The following is an 18,860-nucleotide window of genomic DNA, read 5'->3' on the forward strand; positions in this document are numbered from 1 at the left end:
GAAATTTTAAACATGTTTATTGGGATGTACAAAGTTTCTGGTTTCAAACAATACAGAACTATTTTCTGAAATGGTAAAAATTGTACTGCTATTATCTATTCAAATATCAATTCTGAAAAACACTCTCCTATACTAGGGCAAGAAATTTCACTTTTCCTTTGTTAATATTATTTTGTAATGCTTCTCATTTAATAACACTCAATTATAATCTAAAAAATGCTTATAATATATTTGGCTTTCAAGATCTATCATCCCAAAGATCCAAATGGATCTACACTGTTACAGCAAGTTGGAGAGCTAAGCAATTGTATAATTAAATCTAGGCAGTTAAGACTGCCAATTCAGGTAATTCTAACCAAGTATGATTCCTTCAAGACAAAAATATTGGTTTAATCCTGTTGGATGAGTTCATCATTCCCTGGGGTCAAGTTAGGCATTTTTTGAGGTGCATTAACTTATTAGTCACTAGAATACCAATAAATGCTAACAGATGTGATACCCAACAGCAGCACTAGGATATTCTAGTTGCCAAATCATTAATGGAAACCAGAAATCTTAGCTCAGTTAACAGGGACAAAGAACAACTCCAGTCATCTTTCATAAGAAAAGCCTTGATTTATGATGACCACCACAACATAGCCTGAAAGTCTATATGCATTTATGTATTGCTTCCAGTGAGCTGTTTAGTTAAGATCCTGAAAAGTGTTTGCAGGCCATAAATATTTAATTCTAAAAAATATGCAAAAGTTACTGGAAAAAATGGCAATTTCATACATAATAAAATTTTTGAACCACACATTAGGTACAATGACAAATACTTGCTATTTTTGCTTAGAAAACTTTCATGAAATGATTTTGTATAAGTGTTTCTATATGACCCTTTAAGATATTCACATCGGGGGCACAGACATGATAGTTTGGATCTTGTTGTTTCGTTCGCTTTAGCAAGGCTTCATGTGGTGGAGGCAAAGCATTATATGAACTTAGTAAACAAAGTTGGCTAGATGAAGCCTCATTTATTTCTTTAATTCTTAAAGCCTGCATGATAGCAGGGGCAAACTTAGAGTAATGAGCTGTAGAAGCTAGGATCACTGGGCAAGTTTTGTCTTGCATTCTATCTGCAACTACTTTAGCAACTGCAGTGTGAGGGTCTAAAATGTACCCTGATGTGTGGTATGTAGAATTAATAGCAGCCAAGCAGTTCTCTTCAGAACACCAATCAGCTATGAAATCCCGCTGAAGCTTTTCAACTAGGATCTTTTCTAACTGAAAATGTTGCTGATTTTCTAACTGATGAAATAATTTTGTCATCAATTTTCCATCTCTATCAGTCATAAAGTGTAAATGTCTTTCCAGGTTGGAAGATTTCAAAATATCTATCGATGGAGAAAAACTCTGTACCAGTTTCCTTTTCCTTAGATCATAGTGTCCTGTTTTTATAAAATCAGTCAAAACATGGTTTTGATTAGAAGCACAAATAAATTTTCGAATAGGGATTCCCATCATTTTGGCATATACTGCAGCTAATATGTTTCCAAAGTTTCCTGTGGGAACACAGACATCTACTGGGCTTCCAAAAGAAATAAATCCTTGACTAACAAGATCAAGATATGCAGAAGCATGATAAATTACCTGAGGAAGCAGTCGGCCCCAGTTTATAGAATTAGCTGAACTCAAGATTGTTCCATATTCTACTGTAAGAAATCCAGTAAAATCTGAATCATTAAACATTTTTTTAATAGCTGTCTGGCAAAAATCAAAATCTGACTTGACACCTACTGCCCACCCATTTTCTTTTTGACTTCCAATTATTTGTTCTCTCTGAAAATCACTTACTCCATCTTCAGGAAAGAATGTGACTGCAGCTATTCTTTGCTTATCACTGTGAGTAAGACGACTGAAACCATTTAACACAGCACTTCCTGTGTCCCCAGAAGTAGCTACAAGGACCAAATAATTACAAGTTCGAGGAATACAGTGTGCAAAAAGATGTGGCATTAGTTGTAATGATAAATCTTTAAATGATCCTGTAGGTCCATGAAATAATTCCAAAATGAACTGATTACCTGAAAGGTGCCTTACAGGTGCAATTTTAGAGCAGGCAAAGTTTTCTCCATAAGCAGTTTCAATCATTTCTCCCAACTTGAAAGCAGGTATATGAACAGGATGTATACATTTCTCCAATATTATCTGTGCTCTTTCTATGTAAGTTGCTCCTACTAAGCTTTTCCATTCTACACTACTTAATTTTGGAAATTCCTTCTGGGGAACAAAGAGCCCACCATCAGAAGCTAATCCCTCAATAACAGCATTACTGAAGTATTTTGTGGAAACTTTTTCTCCAGGGTGTTTGGATTTATATCTGGTTGAAACAAATGTTTCTGAGTCTACATCTTGATACCTCTTTATTTCCTCAAAGGCTTTATCAGCTATTACCTCTACAGATGCTCCATCTTCACAAAATATACGAATATCATACCATTTTTTATAGAATTGTCTCCTATATTGAAGTATTTCTTTCAGAGGCATTCCAGCGTTCTGGCCCACAATTCGATCAATCTTCATTAAACTCAGACGATCTATTAAATCTGTTATAGGTACATCCAGATATACAATTATTCCACTTTTCTTCAGATGCTGCATGGTAGCATCATGCATTGGATTTGACCCAGAAAGGGAAATTACAATTCCAGATGCAGAAAAGTTTAACAGCACTTTTCCTTCCTCTTCTAAAAATTGCTCATTACCAACATCCTTCAATTTTTCAGCCACAGTCATATTCCACGTTATTTCAAGGATATTATCCACATCTATAGCACCACAACCTAGTTTTTGACTTATTATTTTGCCCACTGTTGTTTTCCCAGAACCAGGAAGTCCCATCAGTATAATATTTTTGTTTCCAAGAGAATGAGTCGAGAACCATGACTTCCTGAATTCTCTAAATGCAAAGGTCCTTGGAAGAACCAACTTTAGATGTCTATTTGCTTTAAAATGCATAAGAGAAACAAATGTCTTGGTTATTAGTTTCAAATGCTGATGCCGACTAATATGAAGCATTGTCTTTGAACTTTTCTGTCCAGGTCAACCTGCAAAAGGGCTTACACCCTTATCAAAAACAAATTTTTTTTTTTAAAAAAAAGGACCATTAATACCAATAGCAATAACTACAAAATCATGTCAGATTGAAGAAAATAATCATGAATGTATATCAAACCAAAATATATAAATCCTCCAAATTTGGGAGTTTAAGAATTCCTAATAATTTCAAACAATGAAATGCTAAATCTTTATATAAAGTTGTTTTTTTTTAACTTTTTAGGATGCATAATTGAAACTTAGGATTTTAAGTATTCCTAAGAATTTCATGCAATAAATTAGTAAATCTTTATATAATTTTTTTAACTTTCTATGATGCATAACTGAAAATATTTTGTAAACAACATTTTATAGTTTGTGAACTGTTTTTAAAAATTTTGCTAGCATAGGATCAATTTTTTTTTGCTTCCTTACCTGTACATTCCTGGATTATCTACAATGAGGAGACATATAATACAAAAATAGTGGTAGCATGCTAATTACTTACAATAAGATAAAAAATGAAGGCTAATTTCTAAACTTATATTTCTTTTGTTACATTAGCTGCAGGCTAATTTTGTTGTCAAAATGTAGCCAGCATTCAATTTGCTTTGATGAAGAATCAACTATACCAAAAGTATTTCTTTAAATTATTTCAACAGTAAATTGAGTTTTTAAAAGAAAAAAATTATTAAATTTTTACAATCAGGTCAAAATGATTTAATAATTTTTAAAATCAGTATTTAATATCTATTCCATTTTTCAACTTTTTTCTTTTTTTTTTTACTTTTTTTACCTTTCATGACCAAGTATTATTCTCTCCAACTAAATGGTAACAGATTTGACAAGAACTCTGTATTTCCAAATGTGAATGGAAATTTACTAGAGAAGAAAAAAGTTTCTCTAATTTGCAGACTGTACTGATATATAGGAAAATAATTCATAGCATTCTTATCTTAACCTAGCTCTTTCCAAATGTAGTCAGAAAGACCCAGATTCAAATACTGTTTCTTTTTCTTACTGTATTATTTTGGGCAAGTCAAAACCTCTTAGAACTTCCATTTTTTCATATGTAAAGAGGGAAGGAGGAAGTGGATTAGATGACCTCTAACCTCTCTCTTAACTTTAAGCCTGTGATCAATATAAAAGCAACAAATCAAAATTTTCATCCAAATTTTACTCAGAAATGCAGAGTATCTTATTTCTAGGGTAAAATAAAAAATAAGGCATTTATTTATTCTGAAATCTCTCTTAAAGTATACATGACAAAGTTAAAAATAAAACTTAGTTCCTACAGAGTTAAGAGCATTGATATACATTTTCTTATCATTTATCTTAAATCTGTTCAACAATTACAACCCTCAAAAGACAATAAATATGGGATGAATAACATGATAATTACAGCTAAAATAAACTATTATAAATTGGCAATGAGGTAAAAATGTCTGTAATAATCTTATTTCTGCAATGATCACCATCTGTTATTTAAGTTGCTCCAAATAATTATGGAAGGAAACATGGGACCAAGTCAAATCCCAAACCTTTTCCAAAGTAACTGCCCAAATGTCTAAATATAATTCTGGTGGCAGAGGGCAAAGTTTCCTATACAAAGGTTGTTCTAGATCCAGATGGATCCCACAATTTCTTATTCTTTTTAGGATATTGATTACCTTTGGAAATAGTTCCAATCAACTATATACAGTAATAATATTCTGTTCCTGTTTTAGAAACTAATTCAAAGTAGTTAAAAGTACTTATGCCATCAGGCAAAAATAGTCTTGCACAATTGAATTATTGCTTTTCTTCTTTATAATGCAAACTAGAATTCAATCAAAGTATATTAAGGTGCTACATTGTATTTTTAACATACCCTAAAAGCAACTTAGAAGTTTTCTCCTCTGGACCTGGCCATCCTCAGCAAGGAGATCAACCAAATCATTTCCAATGGAGCAGTAATGAACTAAACCAGCTACGCCCAGAGAAAGAACTCTGGGTGATGACTAAAAACCATTACATTGAACTCCCAATCCCTATATTTATGCCCACCTGCATTTTTGATTTCCTTCACAAGCTAATTGTACAATATTTCAGAGTCTGATTCTTTTTGTACAGCAAAATAACGGTTTGGTCATATATACTTATTGTGTATCTAATTTATATTTTAATATATTTAACATCTACTGGTCATCCTGCCATCTAGGGGAGGGGGTGGAGGGTAAGAGGTGAAAAATTGGAACAAGAGGTTTGGCAATTGTCAATACTGTAAAGTTACCAATACATATAATCTGTAAAAAAAAGGCTATTAAATAAATAAATTTAAAAAAAAAAAAAAGTTTTCTCCTCTATTTCTCATTTACTGGATGTAGACAATCTCACTCAGTAATGACTTAAAAAATACAATCCAAGATTTTACTGGTATAAGCACTTGTTTCACTAACTCATACTATGGGCCTTTATAACAATCTTTAAGAATGTGACCAAAAGATTCACCACGCTACAGACAATTTGGTGATAAGTCTCTTCAAACTTAGCAAGGCTAGTCCCTGAATAAGTTAGTCCACTACTGAGCTTTACTTGAAGCCCTTTCAACTTAGTGGGGACAAATACAAACTCTGCAAGTATGACCTTTAAGAACTCCTTCCATGATACAGTAATGTATCTAAAGATGAATTTAGTGCAGGAGTCACTAATTAACATAATTCTATTCAAATAACTGTAAGTTGACCTTTGATTTAACAAATAAGCTAAATAGTATAAGAAGGAATTCATTCTTCTGTGATTGTTCTTCAAGTGGTATATAATGTTTCACTTCCATCAACCAATATGTACAGTAACAAAGTCAGGAATAGATCTTAAATGAACTGTGTAGCTTTCAAAGTGAAGGCATTCTTTCTTTATAAGCCTGAATGTTTAAAACAGAAACATATATTAAAATTAATCTAAGTTAGCAGTATATAAGGTTATAAAATTTTCAAGATATTGTACAAAGTCTACTTTAAAATGTGAAAGTTGAGACATTACATGAAAACACTGAATTTACCTGTTTCTATCTCTACCTAACTCTATCCTGCTAAAAATCAAGATATTAATTTTTATATGTTCAAATGAAAAAAATATGTCATAATGTGATCAAGATTGACCACATAAAATGAAAATATCACAAAAACTATAGGAGAAGGAAGAGTAAGAGAGGGAGGCTTGATTATGTACAGAGTTTAGGGAGGATAATAAAGTCCAAGAAGATGGCAAAGAAAGGAACCAAAGTCTTAAATGACAAAAAAATTTATATGAGACCCTTTAGATAAGTCAGCAGAGTTTTAGTGTGATATGGTCAGGTTGTCCTTTATGAAGACTTTGGCAGCTATGTGGAGAATTGTTGGAATAGGCTGTCTTGAGGCAAGAAGACCAATAAGGGTGCTGAAATAAAGACCAACTTGGTGGGCTGCCTTCCCATTCCAATAAAATCTCATAATTTAAACCATGGACATGCCATTTGTTTCTTTTGTTAAATCATCCTTTTGGACAATTTTTTTTGATCTCCATTGAGAACTTGTATTATTATGGGAATGTATGCAATTTGCAACATGACATGTGGCAACAGGGGAACCTGGAAAATTTCACTATCCATGGGAAAACTCTCACCCCTTTGGACCCAGAATAATACAGAGCTGCTCACAAAATTGTAAAGTGCCATTGGTGAACACAGATTACTATGTTTCATATCTCACTTGGAAATCAATGAAGTATTTTTATACCTCTGGGGTTGAACCTAAGTAGTAATCTTACAAAAACAAAGACACAGATATTTATATGTACTATCCAGTCTGAGACAACAATCCTGTGAGGTTGACTCTATAAGTTAGAACTGATCCAATTTTAAAATAGGAGAAATAAATGACATACTTACAATTGCTGAGGTAGTAAGTGTTGGAGAAGTTCAAACCCAAGTTTCTCCTCCATCCAAATCCAGAACTACTTCTACTACTGCCTCTCACTGTGTATCAGGCTAACATATGCAAGAGAGATACTTTCTAGTCAAATTTTTAAAGCTAGATTCTAGTTTCTTGTCAAATGCTTTTGTTTTCTTAATAATCAAGAAACAAGGATTAAGAGTCATTTTGTTACTGAAAAATCATTTTAAAAGACTGTCCTTTCTCTTAGTATGATTTCATCAAGGACAGTCTTGATATTCACATAGACTTTCTAACAATGGTTTCATTGAGTAATTGAGCACACGAGACAAGCATTACTAATGTCCTCTCAATTGCATTTTTAAAAAAATATAAATAGTATTCTTATTTTCCTCAGTCGCTTCTTTCAGATCTTAAAAATCAGTCCCTCACTACTTTCAACAATGTCATCTCAAACATAAAATAGCAGATGATAATAGTAAAAGTCATGAAAACCTGATTTTTGAATCCTATTTCTGACAAACTCTGACCTCAAACAAGCTTCTTAATCTCAAATGCCTATAATATCCACCTCACCAGAGTCCTTGTAAAAGGCTCAAAAAAGTAGCATCCATAAAGCATTTTGCATATTCAAAAAAAAAACTACACAAATATCAGCTATCAGTTGATTTATCTAATCCTCCTAACTTTACCTCCCTTAGTACCATTTCTGCCTCCTCATTATAACACTGACAACTCAGGTGGGATGGGATGGGTTTTACTAAAACAAGTCTTCAGAGCAACCTTATGTGTTGGCCCATCTGAATTAAACATGTGTTGAGGTCTAGAGTCAGCAGGGTATAGTGAAAAGAATCATGAGATTTAGAACTGATAGGGACCAGAGACATTATACAATCTTTCCCTAAATAGGAAACTGCAGCTAGGAGTCAAGTGATGAGGACATGAAATATGGCTCATCTACATTTACTTTTTTACCACTTTTCCCTTAAGTCAAAATCACATTCAATCCCTTTCATTGCCATCCAAAGTTAATGCCCTTTCCCACTTTGTGTTCCCTAAGGCTAGGTCCTGGGCTCTCTTCTGTTTTCCCTCTATATAATCTCATTTGGTGATCTGATCTCCCAATGGTCTATCATTTCTTTGGAGATGACACCCAGATCTTTGCATCTAGCCCAGATCTCTTTCTTGAAACAGTTTCACAACTGAGATAGAAATATAATGTTTCTCCATACTCCATCTCCATACTCATCTAAGAAAATGATGAGGTCCATGCAGAGGATTCAAGGTCAATACAAAGTTCAGGAAACTGGCAAGGTAAGTCCATGTTTACAAAAAAGAAATGTAGATCTACACTGAATTGGAGCAGTATGAGATGTCCTCATGGGCATTTACTAAAGTAAGATGGTTATTAAAATTAGAAAAAAATCACAAAAAGGTCTTTGAACTCAAAGCCAAACCTCACCAAACAGGAAATAAAAAGGGCAAATATATGACAACTAGCAAACAATAATTATAATTACATGACTAATTAGATTGCTAGCATGAAGAGGGGGGAAAAAAACAAATGGGATTGATCTATCGTCATTAAGGATGAAAAGAGATTCTAACAGATCTTTTCCATTTTTATCTGCTGTCCTACTTTCATCTATGAATAATCTCAGGATCAAAATGATCACATATTTAGTGGTGGAAGGAATCCTTGGAGGTCATGTAGTCAAACTAACACATTTTACAGATAAGGATCATAGAATTAGGGCTTGAATCCAAGTATACTTTATTTCAATTTCAGCACTCTATCCATCACACCATACTACTAATATAGTATCTTCCTTAGGATATCCCAAAAACTGTAAATCAAGTTTCCATAAACATCTCAAATTCATTATGTCCAAAACAAAACTATTTTCTTTTTCTCCAAACTCCCATTATATGAGACCCTTTAGATAAGTCAGCAGAGTTTTAGTGTGATATGGTCAGGTTGTCCTTTATGAAGACTTTGGCAGCTATGTGGAGAATTGTTGGAATAGGCTGTCTTGAGGCAAGAAGACCAATAAGGGTGCTGAAATAAAGACCAACTTGGTGGGCTGCCTTCCCATTCCAATAAAATCTCATAATTTAAACCATGGACATGCCATTTGTTTCTTTTGTTAAATCATCCTTCAACACTTTCCTATTGAAGTTTCTACAACATCATCAATCATTTCATATACCCAAATGGATTAGGTGCTCTTTATTACATAATTTCTTGCCTTTTATCTTGCTATTACTCACGACTAGAATGCTCTTCTTCCTGAATCCTACTTTCAGGGGTTCTTTCAAAGTCTCCACAAGAGACCTTTCACTGTTTCTTGTCTCCCCACTTCAGCCTCTAACTTGCTTCCAAGATTATCTTCTATTTAAAAATAATAGTATTTATTTACACTGTATGTATCTTATATATAGGGTTATTTTATGCAGTCTCCATTAAGTTTCTTGAGGGCAGGGACAGTTTTTACATTATATCTTTCTGTACCTTTTTTTATTCTCCAAAAGGTAAAGGAAAAAGTGAATTCTCAACATCTGAGTCTTTTACTCCATAGTTAGTTTTCTTTTCAACTTCATTCCACTCAATGACCAGGTTTTAGCTGAGCTCTATAAATTTTTCACTCCACTGCGGCATTATTTTCTCAAGTGATTTTACTTATAAAGCTGTATTTTTTATCTTTAGCCACAGTCAAATAATTCATCATTCAATACTCAACCTATTGATGAACTTCTGATTCTTCTAAAAAAAAATGAAAATTTTTCCATGTGCTTTTTCATTATCTTTTCTTTATAGCATAACATTACAGAGCTTAAATTTACATACACACACACACACACACACACACACATATATATATACAAATACTACTTTAAGGACTGAGGAAAAACAAGACAAAGAAAATAAGAGAAGGGATATTAAAATCAATCTAATCCAATTCTCTCATTTTACAAAAATGTTGGCAGATACTAAAAAAGGCTGATACTTCCTTAAGGGCATATCATAATAGCAAAGTCAGGCTTGGAAAATATATCCCCACTCACTAACCAGGATCCTTTACAAATGTATCTCAATAATAAAGCAGTAGTTACACTGAATTACAGATACTAACTCTGTATTATTTCCATATATGTACACAAATTATTCTAGAACTTCAATGTTCTAGATAAACAATATTAATTGTATTTTATTTTACTACAAAGCAATCAAAGAACTCTAAACAAAAAAAGTCAAGTACAACATTAATAAAATATCAAGTTACATATTTATCTTCTTTCCTGGGTATATAAACTTAAGTTTACCAAAAAACATATTTTGATGATCATTATAAACTCCTCCTCAAAAGGCAAGGATCATTCAGAAAATTATTTTAAATGGACCAAGATGAATTTTATTCACCATAATTAAATGAATTACCTAATTTTAAATTCTCCAGTAGTTCTTCACAATCCCATTTAGACACAAATATTTTCACATCTATCAATATAAAATCTTTGCTTTTACCTATTCTTCTAAAACAGGGGTACTTAACTTTTAGGAGAGGAAAGACTTCCCTCATGGAAGTCTGGTGAAACTCTGGGGACCCCTTCTCAGGAAAAAAAAGTTTTCTTTTAAAGAAAGAGAAATAGAATGATTGAAACAAATGCTAAATTTCACTTAGAGAAAAATAAAGGTTTTTCCACATCCAAGTTCATAGATCCCATGACAGACCTCTTCAGGGGTTTACAGACCTCAGGTTAAAAATCTCTATTCTAATATATTAACAAAAACCATTAACTATATATAATAACACTGACCTTGGAGACTTGTCCCCACTAGAATCATTTTATAATGGAAAATGGTCTTCTCTTGTTTTGGAAGATCTTTTAAGTGAAAAAGATGTTAATAAGTCATCTAAATCTGTTTTTCATCTCAAATATTCTATGCTTTCCAAGGAGCAATTACATAACAAAATATAACGTTCCACTGCTATCGACTCAGCCAATCTCAAGATTCCTTCTATAATTCCCATGGTTTTTCCTCAAATCCAAAAGACACTGATGCTACCAGACATCAGAAGATGACTACAAGGCAGAAGTACAGACCACAGCTGCCATTGCAACTGCATTTGGGGATTTTATACACCAATAAGATCCACTAAGTTTGCCATGTCCCTACACCAGGAGGCAATAAGTGACTAAGGCTCCTCTGGTGCTTTTATCTGGTTGGTTGTTTTCTACTCAAATCAAATTGAAAAGATTTGGTGACAATTTATGGATAATGCTACTCAAATTAAAAATTCCAGGGGTTTTTTTTTGGTTTTTTGGGGGGGCAGTATTACACTAGACTGTTAACTATCATTACCCAAGGTGGGTTGGGAATAAGGAAGAGATGGTATATTGGCTGTGGTATGTGTATGTGATGTGTATGATGTGAAGATACACTATGAAGCATGGGGATATATGTGAGGTTTGGGGGAACCTGCTGAAGCTGAAAAAAAATTCCTAATCTTAAATTTTCCAAAATCTGAACTGGTTAAACTGACCTAAATTATGTCCCAAAAATAAATAAGAGGGTGGGAAGGAAGAAGAAAGGGAAGAAAAAAGGGAAGGAGGAAGAGAGAGGGGAAGGGAGGAAGAGAGAAGGGAAGGGAGGGAGAGAGAGAGGAAGGAGAAACGAAGGAGGGAAGGAGGGAAGAAGGGAAAGGAAGGGAGGGAGTGGCTTGCATAGAAGGAACCACAAATTACATAGCCTTTGCACAATCTAGAGCCAACCTACCTGCTAAATTTTGTTTCATAATGCCCCTCATCCCTTTTAGGCCCAACATGTTCCAACAAAGTTGAATGTACTATCTAGGCAACCACAGTTCATTTATGATTCCTCTCTGGACTTGTTTCCTCATTTATAAAATGAAGGAAGCAGCCTAGATGACCTATGACTTTATGGACTCTTATTTCTCAGTATTTCGAAGTCTTGTCCTCTTCCACTTTAAAACATTCATGCAAGTTGTCACCCATTCCTTTCCTTCACACCTGCAACTTCTGGAATCCTTCTCTTCCCTAAAGATCTGGCACTCCTTCCAAACTTCTCCCAGATCATTATAATCTTGCTGAAAGCAATGTCTCCCTTGTGGAATTCTCCTAAAGAAACTTTGTAGTAGTAGCCAAGAAATTCTTGCATTCCAATAAAAAGTAGATAATACAACCTAAGATAGCAAGATGAATGGGAAAATCAATTTCTATCCATGTGATTTTAAAGGCAATTCCAAATGTTTGGTGAGGTCAACACAAGTTCTTCCAATTACATGGGTGCTGTATTTCAAAGAAGGTAACACTAATCTACAATCATAAGGACATGCTTATTTGAATTTTCTTAATAAGAGTATTAAGTTTTATGAAGCAATCTTTAATTAAGCACAAATCTCTTATGAGAAAGTATATGAGAAAGTATGAGAAAGGATTGGATGACATGATGAAAAGGATAAAATTTTAACAATTCCACCTGCCTTATTACCACTTCAGCAAAGCATAAACTTTTGAGTATTTCATTTGCTTCTACATCTCCAACATCTAATACAGTATCTTGCCCAAAGTTGTTTGAAAATGTGCAATCAACTAAAAACTGAGTCTAGATGCCCATCAGTTGGGAAATGGCTAAGTAAGTTATGGTATATGAATGTGATAGAATATTCTTCTATAAAAAATGATCATCAGAATGATTTCAAAAAGGCCTAAAGAGATTTACATGAACTGATGCTAAATGAAGGGAGAAGAACTAAGAGAACATTGTACACAGCAACAAGATTATGTGATGATTGATTCTGATGGACTTGGCTCTTTTCCACAATGAGGTGATTCAGGCCAATTCCAATATACTTTTTGTGATGGAGAGAGTCCATGTGAATTATAACACAGTATGTTCACCTCTTTTGTTGTTTGCTTTTTTCCTTCTTTTTTTTTTCTTTTTGATTTGATTTTTCTTAGCAGCATAAATATGGAAATATTTGGAAGAATTATACTTTCAATCTATATTGGATTACTTGCTCTTACTGGCTGTCTGGGAGAGGGAGTGAAGGGAAGGGAGGGAGAAAAATTTGGAACACAAGGTTTTTCACAGGGTGAATGCTGAAAGCTATCTTTGCATATATAAAATAAAAAGCTATGAAAAAATTTTTAAAGAAAATTTTCAATCAATCAACAAGAACTTATTAAATACCTACGTTATAAATTGTACCATGTTAAGTGCTGGGGGTACAAAGACAAAGTATGATAGTCCCTGCCCCTAAGGAGTTTACATTCTAACAGGATGACACACACACATTTTTTTTTTTAATTTAACAGTAGTTTTAAGGAGTGATCAAAAAAGTCTACATATAGAAAAAGTGACCCTGAAGCAGAGTTGTAAAGAAAACATGATTCCATAAGACAGAGGTGAGAAAGAACATTTCAAACATGCATGTATATATGGAGATAAGAGAGAGGGAGAGGTGATGAGATCCTCAATTATTACAGATAAACTACCCATTGATCTCCATTGGGCTATTCCCAAAGTACTGCCACCTCACAGCTGAAAAACATTCAGTGGTTCTTGACTGTATCTCTAAGGGACCTAATCTAAGGATTCCTAATCTGGCTTCATATTCCTCCCTAACACAGATTACATTTCACTGTACCCTTTTACAATATTCCGGTGCTGCCTCTTCTGCTCAGCAAGTCACCCTCTCCCATACATTCTGCCTGCAGAATTCTTTTGAGAGTAATGCAAAGTGTCATCCTACATGAGGTCTTTTATTAATCAGTGCTTTCTACTCACTTATACCACTGAAATTTACCTTGTATTTTACTAGAGGAGTACAAGGTTGAATTTACAGAAGAGAAAGAATGTAAACTCTTTGAGGGCAAAAACTGTTCTTGATTTTATATCTTCGGTTTCCAGTAGAGGACATATAAAACTAGATATTCAGTAAATGTTTGTTGAATAGAATTTCTAGTTTTTGGTTAAAATGATTCTCATTTTAAAATCCATTGGAAGATGAATTTAAAAGTATTAAATCAAATATATCAGCAAATAACAGAGGTAAATGAATGCCACTGACATGATATGGTCACAATTTTTTTGGTAAATCAAGACCATTTATTACATATACTTGCTGATATTTTCAATACTTTAGCTGATCTTTGATATGAATATCCAGCAACAATTTTTCCAATAATGTTCACTGTAATAAATTTTAAGATGAAGAGTAGTTAAAATATACATCCACTGATTAGGTTTTGAATACTATCAACTAATAAACTGAAAGGAGCTGTTTAAGCTCTAGGAATATCAGAAATTAAATCAGAGAGGTACAGTGGCTTCATGAATGAAATCAGTCTCAAGTCCTGCCTTTGACACTTCCTGGCTGTGTGACCCAAGCAAGTCACTCCTCTCTCCATGCAACAGGCACTGAGACTAGACCTCCATTGAACTGATAACCTGCATTGAGGGACGCACCTCACAACAGCTTTCTATATCAAAGAAATGAAAACTGGGTATTCCTTTCCCTCCCTTTCCCCACAAATTAATTCAATTAGTGATCCAATTAATTCAACCTCATGCAAGTATCAACTATAGAGAAAATTTTTTCTTCATGAGGCCTAATTCATTCTAATTAAGAAATTAGTTGGCAATTTTTAAAAAATCTCTTGAAAGCTCATTTATTTATCCCATTCTACAATTAAGTAATAGCTTTTACCTGTATTTTAAAACTATTTGATATACATTACTTCATTTGAATCTCGCAACAATCCAAATACTAGAGGAATGAGTATTCCCATTTTGCAGATGGAGAAACTCAGAACCCAGGCTCAGAGGAGTTGTATGACTTGCCCATTTTCACACAGCTATTAAGTGTTAGGAGCAGCATTTGAACCCAGATCTCTTTTGACTCCAAGTCCAGAGGTCTTTCCACTACATCATTCTGTATCTCAGGAGAAAAAAGAAAATTAATTGCTTAACACAATGTAATGTTTATGACATTTCAAACATATGCTTATTGTGCTAAAATATCACGTTTTCAGTTAGAAAAATATTCAATAATAACAGCTAGCATTTATATAGGGCTTTAAGACTTGCAAGAGGCTTTACAAATATTATCCAATTTCATCCCATAACAACCCTGGAAGATAGGTGCTATTATCTCCATTTTACAGATAAGGAAACTGAGACAAGCAGAAGCAACTTGCTCAGGTTCACCCAGCTAGTAAATGTCTGAGATGAGACTGTTATTTCAAAGAGAAACCTCAGAACATTTGTTAGGGCTAGTGATGTTGCAAGAGCAAAAACCTATCTTCAAATACCCATGAATAGCCTGATAAAGTGAGACTATTTTCCAAAGATTTCACAAGCACTTTTTCGTAAACAAAGCCAAATATTCACTATGTCCCCTCTAAAATCAAAAGTACATTCATCTGTTATGAACATAGTGAGCATCACTACTTTGAAAAAATCATTAAAATTGATAGCAAGAAAACTAATTGAATGCAAGAAAACTAAATGAAGTCAGTCCATTCTTGTCAACACCCTTATTCTCCAAGTGAGACAGTGAATTTCTTAATCTTTTGATGTACCAAAGAAGTATCTCCAAGGGAAGGGTGTAATTGGGAAAATCCATTAAAATTTCACATTACATTCAACCACAAAAAGATAATATCTTGAGGGACTATTTCTTATTTTGTCTTTGTGTCCTGTGACTCCCACTTGAGTTCTTGTGGCATACTGGAGGTATAGTTAAATTTCATTCATTCAAAATTTATTATATTTATTCAGAAATCCTTAAATTCAGTTATTATTGTTCCTTCTTTTCCTTAGTAATGTTCCTCTCCAGGATTAAAAAAATAAATAACATGTGAAGACTAGGAATTTATCAGTCTAAAATATAAAAAGCCCTTATGATGAAGTAAAAACAAAGCCCACTACCACCATTTCAATTAAGTTGACTTACCTAAGATCAAATCCAAAGTCAGAGTTGAGCCTTAATTTCAGTCCGAAGATGGAAGGTAAGTTTTCTCAGTTTCTTCCCAATTGTGACCAAAATGATTAAGCTATCAGTGAAGAAATATGAAAGTCAAGTCTAATTTCATATACTATTTAGACATGACAAATAAAAAAATGACATTAAAGAGTCAAAATGCTAGTATATTGAGACTATAATGTGGTCCTGTCCATGATTGGAAAAAATTTTACTGGCTTTTATAGAAAATGATAAGGCTAAAGTAGTATTCCCTCCCTTACACACGTTCCCTCTTTGCCAAGTAAAGGTTATCTATCTATTGAGCTAGTGGCAATAGAATGCAAATCCCAAAAGCTTGGATTTCCACTTGGTCGGTCCCAATATCTCACAATCCTTTGCCACTCTCTATCAAGCTAAAAAGCTGGTCCTGTGGGATCACCTCTTAAATCCCTGGACAGCCTGTCCCCAGTACTAAACCAAACAAGGGAATGCCAGGGGCTAGCTACCTGATGCTGTACACAGAACAATTCCCTAATAACTCGCCCTCCCTGAATCTGTGACACCATCTCTGTCTCTTATCCGAAAATGAGACCTGCTCAAGGTCTAGGATCGAATCGGAAGACCGATCAATAACCAGGGGTTAACTACGACTAATTCTATTCAGTTCAATAGACTGGATGATTCTACCTGACAAGGCCCCATATTCTGCCAATTGATGCACAGCAACAAATGTCCCTGCGCACCAAGCCATTTAAAAACGCGCCCACCCGGAGCAATCGCACAGACGCTATCCTGTGGAGCCAGGTTTCGCTCCTGTTCCTCCAGTAGCCTTACTTACCTTGGGGGAGTGACAGTTAAGGTAACATAGGCCGCGTCCCTTACCCGGCGCTTTAAGGGTTATTTCAGCGGGCTGTTCCAGCGCCTGGTTCGCCTCACACGACGGGGGGGTGAGAGACGCTCTCTGGAGGGGCTTTCTGTCACTTTACAAAGGAGGGGGCACGGTGATGAGGGGGCACGGTGATGGGAACGCGCACCTAACTGCGGAGGAGCTCGGCCCCGCGGAGGGCAATTACACTAAGGCGAGGAGACCCCCCCGCCGCGCGGGCGGAACGACCCCCCTAAAACCCCGAGGCATCGGTCGGGGCGATGACAAACCGGGCAGGATGGGAAGGGGCTCCCGGCAGGGGAAGGGGCGGGGCAGCTGGGAGGATTTTCTGTCTGGCTTCCTTCTCAAATGACTCACCCAGAAAAGTCACCCTGAGCAGACGGGGGAAGAAAAGGGGAAAGGAAAAGGGGGCGTCCGGGGCTCGCTTCCGACGCTGCTGAACCTGCCTCCGCTCGCCAGTACAGGGATCTCTCCGCCTCGGCCACGAGCTCCGACCCAGCCCCCCCCCACGGCGGCAGCGCGCGCCCGGGCAACGGCTCCGCCCCCTCTGCGCGGCGCTCCCACCCCTCTCCGCCCTCAACGGTCCTGCGCTCTCGGAGGCGACTACGTTTACGCATGCGCAGAGTCCAAACTCCATGCACCTGCGTTTCTCTCCCAGCTTCATCCACATCCATCACCCTTAGAATCTGCGCCACCAGCTCTCCGTGGCCAACGCCTCGCCCCTCCTCCCTTCGGCTTCGCTTTTATCGCACTCGTTCACCCTCCCCCCCCCACCTCACTCCCCCGCACTTTCCACTGCGCCTGCGTCAGGGGCCCGGCCTTGATTTCAGTTTGCTAATTAATAATCATTTCTTTACGCCTGCGTACGGGCTCCGCTTTCCATGAGTAGATTTGACGTCTCTCTCTTCAGTCTTCTGAGAGACCGAAAGAACAAAATGCATAAAGATTTTGGAAAAAGGGTATGCCGTTACATCCGGAGCCCCCAAGGGCTTTGGCGCTCCGGCGGAAACAGGTCCTGCGGGACAGGAGAGAACCCTTTTCTTTGCTCCCCCCCCTTCCACTTTGTGTTGCCGGGTAACAGTTCCCATGGCAACGGCCAGGTCAACAACGCAGGGCCCCTTTTCCAGAGTGTGGCTACAGCTAGAACCATAGGAACTGGGCGAGGGAGCCAGCCGAGGCCGGGCGATGTCTGCGTGGGGAGCTGTGAGCTAGACAGGGCACGAGGGAAGGCGAAGGCGCTAGGAGAGGGCGGCGGGCAGAGCAGGGAGGACGGGAGAGAGAAACTGACGGAGGTCACAAGAAGGGGAAAAGCAGCGGGTCCGAGGCCGGGACGCTAGGAGCAGGGCGGGGTGAGGAGGCCCTCGGTGGCCATGGATTCCCTGTGCCCTCCCGAGAGCATTTATAATCTCATCCCCTGCGACACGAAGATCCCTCCCAAGCCCGCTAGGTACGTGGCGGAGCCAGGATTCCGCGGGGGCGGGGGCGGGGCGGGGGCGGGGGGGGGGCCGCTTACCTCCGGGAGGGAAGCCCCGGACCCGCTGTAGGGCTGGCTGTGCTGAGGAATAAAGCGGAAAGAACGCGCACACGTGGACATGCGCACGCGTGCGTGTGCAAGCAGCCTGAATACGCTCGGGGGTGTGTGTGCCTAGCGCAGGGGCTGCCAGTCCCGGTGATGCTGTCTGCTTTTGAGGTCTGGAAGCGTCGGGAGCAATACCTATATCGGAGAGAAGGCATATATATATATACACGCGCATATACACCTGTCTTTGTGTGTTTGTATTGTGTTACCGGTATGTATGCGTGCTTGTGCGCGTCTGTGAGTCTCAGCGATGTGTCCTTTTGGGGTCTGAGAAGTCGGGTAGCACGCGTACTACACCAGAGAGAAAACATGCAAACACATGTGTGCCTGTGCATTGTGCGTGCCTCGATATGTGCACGTCTGTGTGAGCGTGTATCTCGGTGATGGTCTGTTCTTCTGAGGTCCGAGAGCAG

At 36.9% G+C, this 18,860-nt stretch overlaps 2 protein-coding genes across 15 annotated transcripts in view; one reads left to right on the top strand and one right to left on the bottom strand.

Annotated features, from left to right (window-relative positions):
• THNSL1 (threonine synthase like 1) lies at window positions 1-18,466 on the bottom strand. 12 transcript variants are annotated; one of them, XM_031939843.1, is made up of 4 exons: window positions 18,382-18,466; window positions 15,974-16,073; window positions 14,726-14,950; window positions 1-3,108 (listed from the first exon to the last, which is right to left on the bottom strand). In XM_031939843.1, the coding sequence occupies exon 4, from the start codon at window positions 3,058-3,060 to the stop codon at window positions 832-834; it is 2,229 nt and encodes a 742-aa protein (XP_031795703.1). In that variant the 5' UTR covers window positions 3,061-3,108; window positions 14,726-14,950; window positions 15,974-16,073; window positions 18,382-18,466; the 3' UTR covers window positions 1-831. The 12 variants fall into 12 exon arrangements, 11 of the variants coding, with proteins under 11 accessions (XP_031795703.1, XP_031795704.1, XP_023360833.1 ...); XM_031939844.1 differs by having other exon boundaries at window positions 14,726-14,956; XM_023505065.2 differs by lacking the exon at window positions 18,382-18,466 and adding an exon at window positions 17,226-17,428.
• The window catches only part of ENKUR (enkurin, TRPC channel interacting protein), a 25,677-nt gene continuing 24,510 nt past the window's right edge, over window positions 17,694-18,860 (top strand). For 2 of the 3 annotated variants that reach the window (XM_003771858.4, XM_031939853.1), the window contains exon 1: window positions 18,002-18,315. In XM_003771858.4, coding sequence (XP_003771906.1) covers window positions 18,239-18,315 — 77 coding nt within the window. In that variant the 5' untranslated portion in view covers window positions 18,002-18,238. Of the gene's footprint in view, window positions 17,828-18,001; window positions 18,316-18,860 lie in introns of those variants that run through there. The other variant, XM_031939851.1, reaches the window with a different exon arrangement.

The sequence above is a fragment of the Sarcophilus harrisii genome, chromosome 5 (genome assembly GCF_902635505.1).
Source record: "Sarcophilus harrisii chromosome 5, mSarHar1.11, whole genome shotgun sequence".
NCBI classification, from domain to species: Eukaryota; Metazoa; Chordata; class Mammalia; order Dasyuromorphia; family Dasyuridae; genus Sarcophilus; species Sarcophilus harrisii.